At 40.1% G+C, this 14,628-nt stretch overlaps 1 protein-coding gene across 2 annotated transcripts in view; it reads right to left on the bottom strand.

Annotated features, from left to right (window-relative positions):
* The window catches only part of deptor (DEP domain containing MTOR-interacting protein), a 34,765-nt gene that overhangs the window by 12,168 nt on the left and 7,969 nt on the right, over positions 1-14,628 (bottom strand). For both annotated transcript variants that reach the window (XM_061081939.1, XM_061081940.1), the window contains exons 5-6: positions 7,478-7,656; positions 743-925 (exon numbers count right to left, since the gene is read on the bottom strand). In XM_061081939.1, coding sequence (XP_060937922.1) covers positions 743-925; positions 7,478-7,656 — 362 coding nt within the window. The remainder of the gene's footprint in view (positions 1-742; positions 926-7,477; positions 7,657-14,628) is intronic.

Here is a 14,628-nt window from a genome sequence, read left to right as displayed (position 1 = left end):
GTCTTCAGTAGCAGTATATTCTACCAACAGTATATTCAGGTAATACCATTGCTTGGTTATGAAGCTCTAAAAATGAACCATCCTAGTTTTCTGAAGGTGAAGATCTGGATTCTCTAATTGTGGAAGTGGAATCAACCAAAATTAAGATAAGTTAGAAAACGACATGACTTTACTACTTATTGTGTCATGCAACTTTTCACTGTGGCTTCTTAACGTGACTGTGTGTGAGCATATGATAAAGAAAAAGTAGCGTTTGATTACATAATGTGAACAAAGAAAACTGACTGACTAAACACGAAAATACAAAACAACAGCACCTCATTGAAAGTTATCTTTGATATTTCACAAAGCAGTGAAACAATATTCATCAAAGCTTTCTGGAATCCAAGGGTTACATTTTTGTTCTTGTTCTGTCCGACCAAGAGTCTTAAACTAAAACAATATATAATGAAGAACAGCAGCAAATCCTCTCGTGAGGAGCTGGAGACAGAGAATGTTTGACCTTATTTTCTTTTTTAACAATATTTGATTAAAAAAAAAAGTAATCAGCAAAATAGATGCAGGTTAAAAGTTTCATCTAAAAGATGTTGATAAGGTTTAAATCAAAGGACAGGTTTCTAGTCAAAATAACAGAGTTCATACCGACTCTTAGGGCCATTTGGTGTAAAACACTGATACAGTGTTGAACCTGTGTGTAGTGATGGTACAGTTACTTTCCATGTCTGCGTGGTGCAGCGTTCACCTGAGAGGAAGCTGGTGTTGCCTCCGTCTGAGTTCTGCTTGCGGAGACAGAAGGGGCTGTCGTGGCTCTCGGGGATGCTGCGGCCGCGCTCATGAAGGAGCTCGATGAGTCGCCGCCGGCGTCGGAAATTCATCCTGAACTGGTAGAGGAGGGGCCCGTCGACAAAGTGATGCTTGTTGGTGACTAGTGACAAAAAAGAACGAACATGGATAGAATAAATACATTTTGATAAAGACAGGGAAACCTCCTGAACAATTTAATCTCCTCTTTCAGACAGTATTCAAAAGATAGAGAGATAGAAATCATGAGATAATGAATTGATATTTCCATCAATAAAACATGAAGAGTCTTACTCTGGTGTATTTTATATAGCGTGAGTCATATTTTAATAACCAGGAGACAATGTGATTTATTTTCCACAGGTCGACTGAGCCCACGTGAACAGCACTAAACAAATTTTCCACTGAGCTGAGATCACCTGTGTTAAACAAACTAACCGCAGAGAGCACTGACCTGGGTCGTCTCAGCTGCACAGATCAGACCAGCAGAACCAGAGAGTGGCCAGAGTTCACATTTATCTCAAATCAATAAGCTTGCTAAAATAAAAAACGTAATTCCACACCATGCTCGTATTTTGTTAGTTTTTAAGAATTTAAATGTATTACCTGAATTCAGAGACAGGAAAATACAGAAAAGATTTGCTTTTGGACGGTAAAGTGCTAAGATACCGGGTGAGAATTACTGTTTACGGTGTCAGTAAAGACTCTCAGTCATCCAGGTCACGGTTATTCAAGAGGAGCTGGATCGAGGGCAGTTGAACTTCAGTGAGCGGTTGGAAGTCCCAGGTATTTATTAATCTCTGGGGGTGTTTGTGCTCCTGCCGCTTGTAGCGACAGTCATTTACGTCATTGGAGTCACATGAGACCAAGTGTAAACAAGCATCTGGAAGTCACGTGAGGCAAAGTGTAAGAGGATATGGTTGTTGAAATTCAACCACGTGCTCTACCCCATCTTAAATTAGTACATTATTGTCACTGAAGGAGAGCACCTTATGTTTGTTTCTGTCTTTGTGTGTTGCTGGCCTTAAAAAACACAGGGATGTGATGCCTCTTCACAATCCACCTGAATATCTCAGATACTCCCCACATTTAATCAAAACATTTTACAGTTTAGGACTTTCCATTTTTAAAGAGATAAATGTGTAATATTTCATTCAAAACTTTCCCTTTAACCTCACAAAAAAATAAAAAATGAACTATACTTTACAACTTGAGACACAAGGGTCAACAGCAGTTGTCAATCTTTGGCTGGTCAACAATATCCAAAATACAAGTACACATTATGCCAAAACAGAGAGATGGTAATTTACTTCTATTTATCTGCATAGAAACACACTGGCCACAGTCAGGTTGCAAAGCTGTTGTCAACAAAGACCTTTAACATACTTTATCCTCTCCTCAATAATAGATTGACTTTACTTCTATAGAGGGTTTTACTCTTGTTCAGTTTAAACTGACTAAAGAAAATCTTTTGACCACAGTCTTCTCAGTTTGAGATTTATGAAGCCTTACCCAGCATGCTGTTCGCCGAATGCCATTGCCACGGCGACACAGCAACCCTCCTCTCACCACCTCATACTCTTGATTTGCCCGTGGGGGCATTATCCGCAACGTACAGTCTGTGTCTTTGTGTGGGATTCAGCTGGACAATGCAGAAAAACAACTTCCATGCTGTCCCACAGAAAACACACAAACCAAACACAATGCGGATCCATCCAGAGTCCAGACCTGCCCCCCCATACATCCCATGTGTGAATGTGTGGCCGCGGCCCACAGCCGGGGAGGGAGCAGGAATTCAGACTGGTCCGTCAACTCGTTCTCTCGTCTCTTTTTTATGCGTTTCTCAAGGGAGCTGAGGACGGGCAAACACAATATATGTATCAAACTAAAGTATTTTCAATTATGCTCCCTACTGTAACAAATGCATGTGTGGCATTCTGTGTAGTGACCAGCTCATATATCATTGTGCGGTTATTTCAACTGGGAGGTTGACACCATTACGCCTCTAAGGCCAGCAGGAAGCAGATAGAGCTCCGTATTACATTAACTAAGAGAAGCGAAAACACACAGCTCTGAAGTGTGTGTGTGTGTGTGTGTGTTTGTGTGTGTGTTGAAGAACACTACATTCCTAGTACCCTGGAGATGCTCAGCTCTATTACAGCCCTTGAGACAGGAAGTGAGAGAGAGCAGATGGGCCCACTGTGTGACGAGGGGCGATCAGGCGAAGGGAGGAGGAGAAGCAGGAGCAGAAGAGGGAGAGAGGGCAGAAATGACTCTCCCTCATTGAATTAATTAATGGATCTGGACACAGGGGCAGATCCAGGAATTGATTTCATCACTTTCCTAAACATTGCAAAATGGGGCATTTTGGGACATTTTCTCCACTTTCTCAGGGAATAATTTATTGATATTAAAAGGTTATATATTAAGGGGACTGATATCTATGAGTGTGCACAATTTGGTATATATAATTTAATGTGTATTATGGACTGTGCTCGTGTGTTTGAATGAGAGAAAAAAAAACTCCTGCACTAAGGACATGTGACTAAAGTCATAAGTCATAAACAATCTAATTAAATCATACATGGGTGTGAACCATAGACAGGAACTTATAATCAGATTTCAGGTCATGTGGTGACACAACAGAAACTCATTCAGGTCTCAGGCCAAGCGTTAAACAAAATGTCAAACATGAGAAGTGTCACGAACAAGGAACATGACACATTTGACCTAAGGATGTTTAAAAAAAAAAAGGTCACATTTTCATCATGTGTATCACTCAGGGGAATTCTATAACTCATATCCCTGAGCAAACTCAGGTCTGGGACAGGAGACTTAAAGAGAGAATCTAGAATGTTGGTAAACCCCAATCTGAGGCAGACTGAGAAATAATGTGGGTCAGTTCAGGATGGCTGGGGGCCGAGCTGAGCTCTAATGAGATTTAGGCGAGGACGAGAATGGGCGCTGTACTTTCAAAGTTTCCATTTTTAAAGTTTCCAGTTTCCCTGGGCTATGTTAACCCAGTTTGGGACTTTTAGGTCTGAGGTTGTTTAGGTTAGATCCATCCACACATATTCATGACACTACTTCTGGCAACTGTTGCATCACTGCTCAGACTGAACCCGACATGATTTTGACAGACTTTGATAAATGAGTTATTTTGCCGTGCAGATAGGGCTGTAATCATATTACAAGTCTACAGCCGTTGTCAGATAACATGACCCAAAAAGAGCAAAGCAAATGCAACGCTATAAATGGCAAAGTCCCGAGGAGCTGTATCAGAAACAGTCGCCACACTTCAGAGAAGAGTTCGTCAAGGTGAGAAGGGATACATACAGGCGATGCTAGCTTGACTTACACTTAGGGTCACAGATCATCAAACTTTCAATACTTTTACCACCACTAGGATTTTATGGTCTCTTAAGCACATTTAAGCAGACAAAGCAAAAAGGTATTCTATTTTTTAAATACTTGACCTGGTGGCTCCTTATACTGTGTGCAGTTGCTATGTTAAAGGTCAGTGTGTAAGATTTAGGTGAAAGAGATCTACTGGTAGATTATCCTAGTGATGTTTTCACTAGTGTGTGATCATCTTAATTCAAGAAATTGTTTTCCTTACATTAGGACCTTTATATTTACAATAATGGCCTAAGTCATTTTTTGACAAAAAAAAGTTTCTTGTGCCTAAATCATCTCCTCATGATGCTGGCCACCTCTGGTAAAATTGCCTACATCCTCAGTTGAACAGATCATGTGATTCTACCCCTGTAGTATAATTGCCTAAGTCAGGGGTCTTCAACGTTTTTCAGGCCAAGGACCCCCAAACTGGTGGAGAGATGCAGCAGGGACCCCCTACTATATATATTGCATAAAATTGTGTTTTATATTAAACTGGACCTAGTGCCATGTTCAACATAACTACCCTGATATTGTGCATTCAATACTAAGCTATTCAAATAATACACGGGTTCATATATTCATGTTTTTAATTTAAACATGTGCAAGGTACAGGGTGGCCATGCCACTGTCATTTATAAACATACAGTGGGTACGGAAAGTATTCAGACCCCTTTAAATGTTTCACTCTGTTTCATTGCAGCCATTTGCTAAAATCTAAAAAAGTTCATTTTATTTCTCATCAATGTACACTCAGCACCCCATCTTGACAGAAAAAAAACAGAAATGTAGAAATTTTTGCAAATTTATTAAAAAAGAAAAACTGAAATATCACATGGTCATAAGTATTCAGACCCTTTGCTCAGTATTGAGTAGAAGCATCCTTTTGAGCTAGTACAGCCATGAGTCTTCTTGGGAATGATGCAACAAGTTTTTCACACCTGGATTTGGGGATCCTCTGCCATTCTTCCTTGCAGATCCTCTCCAGTTCCGTCAGGTTGGATGGTGAATGTTGGTGGACAGCCATTTTCAGGTCTCTCCAGAGATGCTCAATTGTGTTTAGGTCAGGGCTCTGGCTGGGCCAGTCAAGAACGGTCACAGAGTTGTTCCGAAGCCACTCCTTTGTTATTTTAGCTGTCTGCTTAGGGTCATTGCCTTGTTGGAAGGTGAACCTTCGGCCCAGTCTGAGGTCCAGAGCACTCTGGAAGAGGTTTTCTTCCAGGATATCTCTGTACTTGGCCGCATTCATCTTTCCTTCAATTGCAACCAGTCGTCCTGTCCCTGCAGCTGAAGAACACCCCCATAGCATGATGCTGCCACCACCATGTTTCACTGTTGGGATTGTATTGGGCAGGTGATGAGCAGTGCCTGGTTTTCTCCACACATACCGCTTAGAATTAACGCCAAAAAGTTCATTCTTGGTCTCATCGGACCAGAGAATCTTATTTCTCATAGTCTTGCACTGAGGAGAGGCTTCCGTCTGGCCACTCTGCCATAAAGCCCCGACTGGTGGAGGGCTGCAGTGATAGTTTACTTTGTGGAACTTTCTCCCATCTCCCTATTGCATATCTGGAGCTCATCCACAGTGATCTCTGGGTTCTTCTTTACCTCTCTCACCAAGGCTCTTCTCCCAAGATTGCTCAGTTTGGCTGGACGGACAGGTCTAGGAAGAGTTCTGGTCGTCCCAAACTTCTTCCATTTAAGGATTATGGAGGCCACTGTGCTCTTAGGAACCTTGAGTGCTGCAGAAATTCTTTTGTAACCTTGGCCAGATCTGTGCCTTGCCACAATTCTGTCTCTGAGCTCCTTGGGCAGTTCCTTCAACCTCATGATTCTCATTTGCTTTGACATGCACTGTGAGCTGTAAGGTCTTATACAGACAGGTGTGTGCCTTTCCTAATCAAGTCCAATCAGTTTAATTAAACACAGCTGGACTCCAATGAAGGAGTAGAACCATCTCAAGGAGGATCAGAAGAAATGGACGGCATGTGAGTTAAATATGAGTGTCACAGCAAAGGGTCTGAATACTTATGACTATGTGATATTTCAGTTTTTCTTTTTTAATAAATTTGCAAAAATTTCTAAATTTCTTTTTTTTCTGTGAAGATGGGGTGCTGAGTGTACATTAATGAGAAATAAAATGAACTTTTTTGATTTTTGCAAATTGCTGCAATGAAACAAAGAGTGAAATGTTTATAGGGGTCTGAATACTTCCTGTACCCACTGTACATCTTGCATACAACACTGAGCTATTAAAGTAATTCACAGATTCATGTTTTTATTTTAAACATACATGTAGAAGAGACAGTGAATACTCATCTGTGGATGGCACACATACTCCCACATTAGTGAAATGTTGGACCCTGATGGGCAGCACACAACTTATCTAATCTTGGATGGATGGAGGTTGTCAGGCAGAGGGTCAAATCAGCCTCACAATATGTTGGATGCATGTTAATGTGTATTAAAAGACAATTACATTTGTGAAAAAACAAAAACAAAAAAATTATAAAAAATTTAAAAAATTGTCTTATCAACCAAAGATTTTGCGGCCCCCCTTCAGTACCTCCGCGGACCCCCTAAGGGCCGCGGACCCCCTGTTGAAGACTTCTGGCCTAAGTCAAGAAACAATGTGACTTAGGCAATTTTACAAGCTTTTCAAGATGGCTCCTGCATCAAGAAGAACGAAAACCTACCCTGCCGCTGAAGTTATTTCCTATGATTCAGGGCTCGTCCCCTATTAGTAAGTGATGAGGTTTACTATAATATAGGCTAGTTTATAAATGATGCATAGTTATTTAGTATTTTAATTCAGTCTTTTTAGTCAGTATTTTAGTCAGCAAAATCCTTGAAGCTTGCATTTAGCAAAGGGTGGAAAGGCTCCAGAATCTGTGGCTGTTCCAAGTGATAGGCTGCAGCTCCTCTTTTCAGCCTCTGTCTCTTTAAGGCCTCTTTAAGGCCCCCCTTCTGATAAAGCCCACTCTACTCTGATTGGCCAGCTAGCCCACGTTGCTGTGATTGGTCAACCGCTACAAGCGTGTATAGGAAATGTCGGACGAGGTGTTTGAGGAGCAGTATTTTCTGTAGGGGAGACAAGCTCCCTTGACCCCGGACTTTGGGCTTTTTAACTTTGCAGACCTTGTACATACAGAAGAAAACTATGTAACACAATAGAAGAAAGAAAACCAGAAAAAGCACATTTGTCCGTTAAATTGACATCATTGAAAGTTTTCAGTGGGCAGGCTGCAGACAGTATGAACAGTCGGCCTGTTTTCCTCACCGTGCTGAATGATGCCATGTTCAAGAAGCCTCCGTCCGAGCCTCTCCGCCTCCTCCCTGGTCGCCATCTCGCCCTCCTGCAGCAGCCAATCAATGAACTCAGAGGCCACCAGCGTCCGCTCGAACCCCCCGCCCTCCTCCTCTCTCGTCTGCAAGAGGCTGTTCTCTGTGCCCATCAATCTGTGGAGAGAAGAATGCAAACTTGTTTTACTCTGATTAAATATAACTTCACAACATTGCATTGAAAAGTAATCCAATCATAGTTGGTGGAAGATTGCAATTCATAGGAAGTAAATTTAGCCGACAGAACTGGTTTTGCAGCTCTGGATAGAGCCTCCATTTTAATGACAGATGAGGCTAAGGTACTTTAGCAGAGTTATATAGAGTACATACCCTCCTGTTGGAAAAATGAAAGCTTACAGAAATGCTGCGACATTTAAAACTTAAAGCCGTAGAGGGACATAAAACCCTATATTACTGTTTAATTACCCAATATTCTTTTATGCATATTGTACAACGGTTATTTTTAAGATTCAACTTTCTTTAGGAGGGAATTTCCAACAGGAAAACTTTTCCAAACCAGCAGATCTGCCCATTTCCCACTATGTAATCTGCACAGTCAAAATGCACAAACGCTGCACTGTAACAAAGTCTGGATTAACCCTTAAACCACATACTGTATAAACTGAGTCACTGAGAGTTAATCTTAAAACTAAATTGATTGATTTAGTTTTGATTGACTAGAATGATGACAAGGTAATTACATCAAGAGAAATCGTCTAGATCTGCTTCACTGGCAATCAATGGACGTTTGACTGCGCGGATGTGAGTGAGTACAGTTTCGCATGTGTGTAATTCTGAATGTTCTATATCAACAGACAAGTACACACATGAACAGAACAAAATTGCAGACTATGTTAAAAATAAACACTGTCACCTGAATTTAACGGAAAGAGCCCTGCAGTGCTCACAAAGAACAAACGTTTTCAGTGGTATGTCGAAACTTCTGCTGGCATTGAACTATACTATTTTTCGGCACAAATTATGTTCCCACACTCTGTTTAAAAGGCTATAAATCATTCACTAATCTACTTAATTATAGTTGAAGAGCAGTTTGGAAATTTGTGGTACAGCTTGGATCATTGTCTGACTCGGAAGGATGTTAAACGTGAAAGTGGCAGATGAGGACATTGAACTTTTAGAACATTTGGAACCAACAGACACATCATATAGGGCTTGAGGCTCCTGGCAGCGAAACTTTAACAATCATCTTTAAAGCCTTGGTTCCTCCCACATCAACAGGTAAATATGTGTCTCCAGTGAAGAGGTGACATGAGGCGATGACGTACAAAAACATAGTTTAACATATTGGGAAATGTGTCCATGTTCTTGTTGAGAGTTAAATGAGAAGTTTGATACCAGACTTATGTGTGTTATGTGAGGCAGGGAGAAGCAACTAACCTGTTCTACAAATAACAGAATCTGCTTACAAGCATTTCTGGGAAACAGTAAGATCCTAAAGTCACTTCAGACCCCAAAAGATTCTGACACATATCTTATGTAAATGTCAAAATATATATTTTAAGTTTTTCTGCTACAGTTTAATAGCAAAGCAAAAAAATCTTCTGGAAATATCAATACAATTATAATTTTAAGACTTTTTTTTATTCAAATGGAAAATATAAGATTGTGAAGATTGTGATTGTGAACATAAGACAAAGTCATTGACGTAGGATAAAAAGTGAAAAAGTCAAAACACTGGACTATTTTCGTTTGTTTTCAAATAATTAGTCATCATTGATTTCTGCAGTTTTATCTAAAATCTGTAAATAACATAAATAGAATGTTTGCATATAGCTAATCCACATGTGAACTATTTACTGACTTAAAGGCTGTGTATGCAGCAGGCGAGGTCGCTGTGCCATGGAGAAGCCATGAGTTTGTCCATTGTTTGTAAAGCTCTCTGGAGAACATTCAACGTCTTGTCGAATAACCGCAAAACCATTAGTGCCCGTGGAGAACAGGTTCTGCTTCCGTGATAAAATCTAAATCAGGAGCAGCCTGTAAAAAGCCTATTATTTCTTTAAGCTTGTCTCATTGTGGTCCATTAAACTGTGACTGATGATCCAGAGAAAGCAGTTGGCCCACATGTCAGGAGAAGAATTGAACCCTCATTAAATTTGATCCCGATGTGACGACGTATTCTTCAGATTTCAGCTCCGAGTTGAGGCCCCCAGATTAAACCATTGAGTACCTAAAATAAATTATCTGAGCACATGCAGGTCTGCTTAAGCCCCTCAAGCCCACACCCCCGAGAACACAAGCCTTGATCAGATTTCAAATCTTGATAGATCATTAAGTTTAGTGGGACAAGTGCGATGACCCACATTGGCAGCAAACATCATATTACAAACGTTGAAGGATAATAATGTTCCATAGGACCTGCCTGCATACATAATGCCATTTAATCCAGTTAAACATGTTATTTAAGAGGATCATGCTATGTTAGCTGAAAGGGATTGACTGTACTGTATCCAGAGTGGCACCTTGAATTTTACATATGGTAAAACAGTAGGTCGTGCATGATGTCAGACTGTATATACACAATGTGCACGTAGATTCAAATGGGTCACGGGGAGCTGCCATGACCTGGATTTAACGTAGTTGTTCAGTCAGCATACGTAACTCAGCCAGAGTGGTGTCCGGTGAAACATGGTTGTAGGATAACCAGGCTTTTCCCTGCACTCACACTCAGGTGGGACCCTGACGACCCTTTTACAGCCACGTGGCCTTTTTAGAATTCTGAATTCAATGCTTATTTAAGGGGGCTTCCAGTGCCGTGAGCAAGTCAAGGTATTAGTTGAATGTTAAGAGTGAATATTCAGTCAAATGGTGCTTTTGTTAGAAGCTTCAAAAAAAATATATGTTTTCAGAGACATCCGACCTGATACGGAGGTTTAAATAGAGGAAGATGAAAGCACATTTTTTTCTTAGGTTTCACTTTTAATTATTTAACACAGAACCTAAGTGATTTCTGAGTGTAGCTGAAGAGAAACAAGAAATCCAGTTACCAACAACCCTCTTTTCTCTCATTCATTTCAAAGAGTGAATAAACAACACATTTAAAGCCAAAACTAGAATGTCCCCAATCCAAAATAAATGTTAATTTGCTTACAGCTTTTGAGCATTTAACCACAGTTAAAACACAATGTCTACTGAGGCCCAGTGTGGTTCTACTGTTCCCTCCGTTTGATGTTAATGGTGATTTTCCTGTGGATTTGGCCACAGTGTTGGTTGATGTTTTGTCGGAAAATGTTAAAAATGTGAGGAAAAACTAAACTGGATGTTTGTATATGCAAAAACATGTTCCCACTTCACCGGCACTTTTTAGCTGCTCTGAGGAAACTTCACAGCTAAATGATTCCCACTGTGTTGATTTCTGTTTGATTAAGTACCCGGCTTCATGTACAGTAGAGGTTCTTGAGGCGTAACTTTCTCATATCATGTTTTACTCTTGTATTAACCTCAATTACAGTCTCCAAAGACTGAGATCAGCAAGATAATCGAACAACAAATAAATGTAAACATTACTGTACTTAACACTGCACAGATTGTATTTTAAGCTATAAGGAAAGTATTTAATGTTCAAATGCCTTTACTGTAAAGCTTCCTTTTATAACTACCCTGTATCCTGGTCTTCATACACAAATATAGTTACACATAATAACTACAACCTGACTTAAATGATTTTTTCAGGGAGTAAAACATATCATATGTCGATATATATATATATTCCAAAAAAGGAAATTTCACTGAGATTGAGATTTGACGATTTAACTTATACACCTTTTTTTTTTATATACAAAATGCAAACATAAAACAAATCTTTGCTGCATAGTATATACTGTGAAATAAAAATGTTCACATCAGCTTACCTTGGCAAACATGAATGCTGATAACGATACATGTGAAAAGCTCGTATCGACCATTTTTATCGACCCACCGATCGGTCATTGTCTTATCAGTAACTCATGTTGAAACGTGACTGTCTCCTCTGCAGCACTGAGATCAGCTGTTGTGATAAGCCAGTGATTATCTGCTGTAAGTTCATGTAAATATGCAGTGACACAGACGCAGAATCTTCTTTTACCCATTTGCTCTGAGACACAAGATCAACCAATGTTGTGTTTAGAAATGAAAGATTGTGTTGCTCTGTCTTGATTTAGCAGAATAATGTATCATTTAGGTACAAAAACATGATGAATGTCTGGAGAGAAGAAACTTGGACACCTGAAATGTAAAGAATATAATTCAACAAGCAAAAACACCAGTATGGTCCTCTCAAATGTGCTGGTGATAGACAGATTCTTTGTTGTTGTAAACAAAGCGTTGAAAAGACCCATGCAATCCATATGCAGCATTGTCTGTCTCTGTCACACACTCTAAAGTACACAATGATGCAGCAAATGCGGATACACAAACAATAAAGGCGTTCACAAGTGACAGGAGAGAAGCACCTGCAGAACTTGTTCTTGAACTTGTGAAGTCGTTCAGCGAGTAGTGTTAATAAAACGTATAATACAAGCTGGAGGAAGATGGTGGCGTTGTCTGTGCTTAAATAAACTTTAGAAGGACTTGAAAAAAACTAATTTCGAGTCATATTAAATTTCACCTTGGAAAAGGACAAAAAGTAATTGCTAGGGTCAAGGTGCCTTTCATTAATGTCACAGCTGAACAAAAAACTGAACACACTGTAGTTGTGAATGTGCTCAGTGAACCCACACCATATGAATAGAGATAAGGTGATTTGATTTTATGGACTACTATATTGAAAATGTCATTTTTCATTTGATAATGCAATATGAGCATCATGCATTATGTATATGCTACACACGTTTGTACAGCTATCTCAGTGAGGACACTCATTGGCATAATGCATTCTCGAGCCCCTTACCCTAATCCTAACCATCCAAAATAAATGCTTACCCTAACCCTCAACCTGACATAAAACTAATTCTAACCCTACAACCGAATCTTTACCCCCAAACAGCCCAGTAAAGTAGGGTCACAAAGTGAGGACCTGCCAAAAGGTCCTCACTCTTTAGGTTGTAGGCTCAATCTGGTCCTCACAAAGATCGCTGTACAAGAAGACACACAATGCTTTTAAAGGCCTGTGAAACATTGTCGTTCTCCGTTGCCTGGAGACTGAAGTCAAAACAACAACCGTCTTCCTCTGGTTTGTTTACTGGATATTGTGTATGTTGATTTGACAATCAGCAGCATCACTGATCAATGTGTGAGTCTGTTTCTTTTTCCAAGTGTGGAACTGGCTGTAGGGTAAATGATCGGAGCTTGTGCAGTATGTAGTTGTTTATTTTAACAAGTCTGTAGATCTGTGTGTATGATAACATGTTATTGCATTTGTGCACAAAGTTACTAGAGCCAAACCAGAATCCTCAAAACAACCTGACTATGCTTGTGTTGCCCTGCGTCACCAGCGACTGCAGGGCATGTTTGTGCTTTGAGTGAAACCACCACAGCTTCTTCCCATCCCAGTTTAGATTTTACATGTCAAAAAGCATCTAAACCCCCAACTTTCACATCTATTTCTGTCAACAGGCAAAGAATTTATGGCAGAAAAAAAGAATGATGAATATAAAATAAATCCCAAAAAGTTGTGGTGTTACAATATCTAGATCCCGCTGACTAAACTAGCTGTTTCTAGTAATGTTGAAAATTTGGCATCAGATTGGGGCCCCATGAAGTCATTAGAATTTACCCTCTGGTAAGACCCTCTAAGACTCTGCTCAAGTTCATTCATTTTAGAAGAGCTGAAATTCAGTTGAATCTTTGCAGACCGCTCAGCGCTCACCAAAGAACCACATCATCCATTGATGTACATCTATGAAATCAAGATCACTCATTCTAGAGAGCTTTCACTTATCCTTGATGCATTCAGGCCCAAGAGATATTGAGATGGTTTTTTTTTAATATTTCTTGTGCCATAGTTGTAATCGTCAAGCAACTCTATTCACAAGCAAGCAAGCACCAGAGAGCGCTTGAGGGATGTGTGTGTGTATGTGTGTGTATGAGTATATGTGTATGTGTGTGTTTGTGTGTAATTGTGTGTGTGTCCTGAGCTGCACCATGGCGATTACATAAACACATAGCTTTGAGAGCTGAGACGACAGATGTCTCCCCTTGGACTATTTCTTCCTCTTATGCAACTGCTGTGTGCGTGCGTGTGTGCATGCGTGTGTGCGTTGTCATAGAAAAACACATGAAAAATAGATCTTTGTTTAGAAGAGTGTGTCACCATGAACAATGGGGTCCAAACGCCTCTTTGTCTCACACTAGTGGACCCCACTGAGAGAAATGTTCATATGACAGAGAGGCAGCAGGGTATGTGAAAGGTTGTTAAGTTGTTTAGAAGTGTGTGTGTGTGTGTGTGTGTGTGTGTGTGTGTGTGTGTGTGTGTGTGTGTGTGTGTGTGTGTGTGTGTGTGTGTGTGTGTGTGTGTGTGTGTGTGTGTGTGTGTGCATGTGTGCGTGTCTGCGTGTGTGGGATCCTATATACCACTAATAAAGCACCAGCTGGGAAAGAAGAGACACACAGAGGAACACTTTGGCGTTTCTATAGTAACAATTAGTCTCATCGCTATTGGAGAAAAACAGTATAATTGGTAGAAAGGTGATGACAAACAAAAACATTCCCATTAGTGGTGTCCTCTGCTTTCCTCTTAATCCAACCAGTCTCTGTATAAAAACACTAAGTGTCATCTCTTCTGAAAATGATTCCACCAACCTGATGTTTAACTCCCTGCAGGCTTTCATCACATTTCAACAAATATTCATGTCCAATATGAGGCACTATTATGTTTATTTACTGGCATGAGAAATGCCAAATAACTCTCATACGAGCCATTATTTTCATATTTGAAATACTTGTTTGCCATTTGCGCTGAAATAACATAAGATAGTGGATGAATTTGGCCTTCAAGATGGTTTCTGCTGGCTGTATGTGTGTCAGGTCACGGTCACGGTGAACAACAAACCCACATGTCGACAAGCATCAAGGTGACTGTCTAGGAAAGAAAACTGGATGCTGGATATCGCGCTTTCCCAAAAAAATTGACAAATTATTGTGAAGGTA

This window comes from Limanda limanda, chromosome 11 (assembly GCF_963576545.1).
Source record: "Limanda limanda chromosome 11, fLimLim1.1, whole genome shotgun sequence".
NCBI classification, from domain to species: domain Eukaryota; kingdom Metazoa; phylum Chordata; class Actinopteri; order Pleuronectiformes; family Pleuronectidae; genus Limanda; species Limanda limanda.
This window is presented reverse-complemented; position numbering and strand designations above follow the sequence as displayed.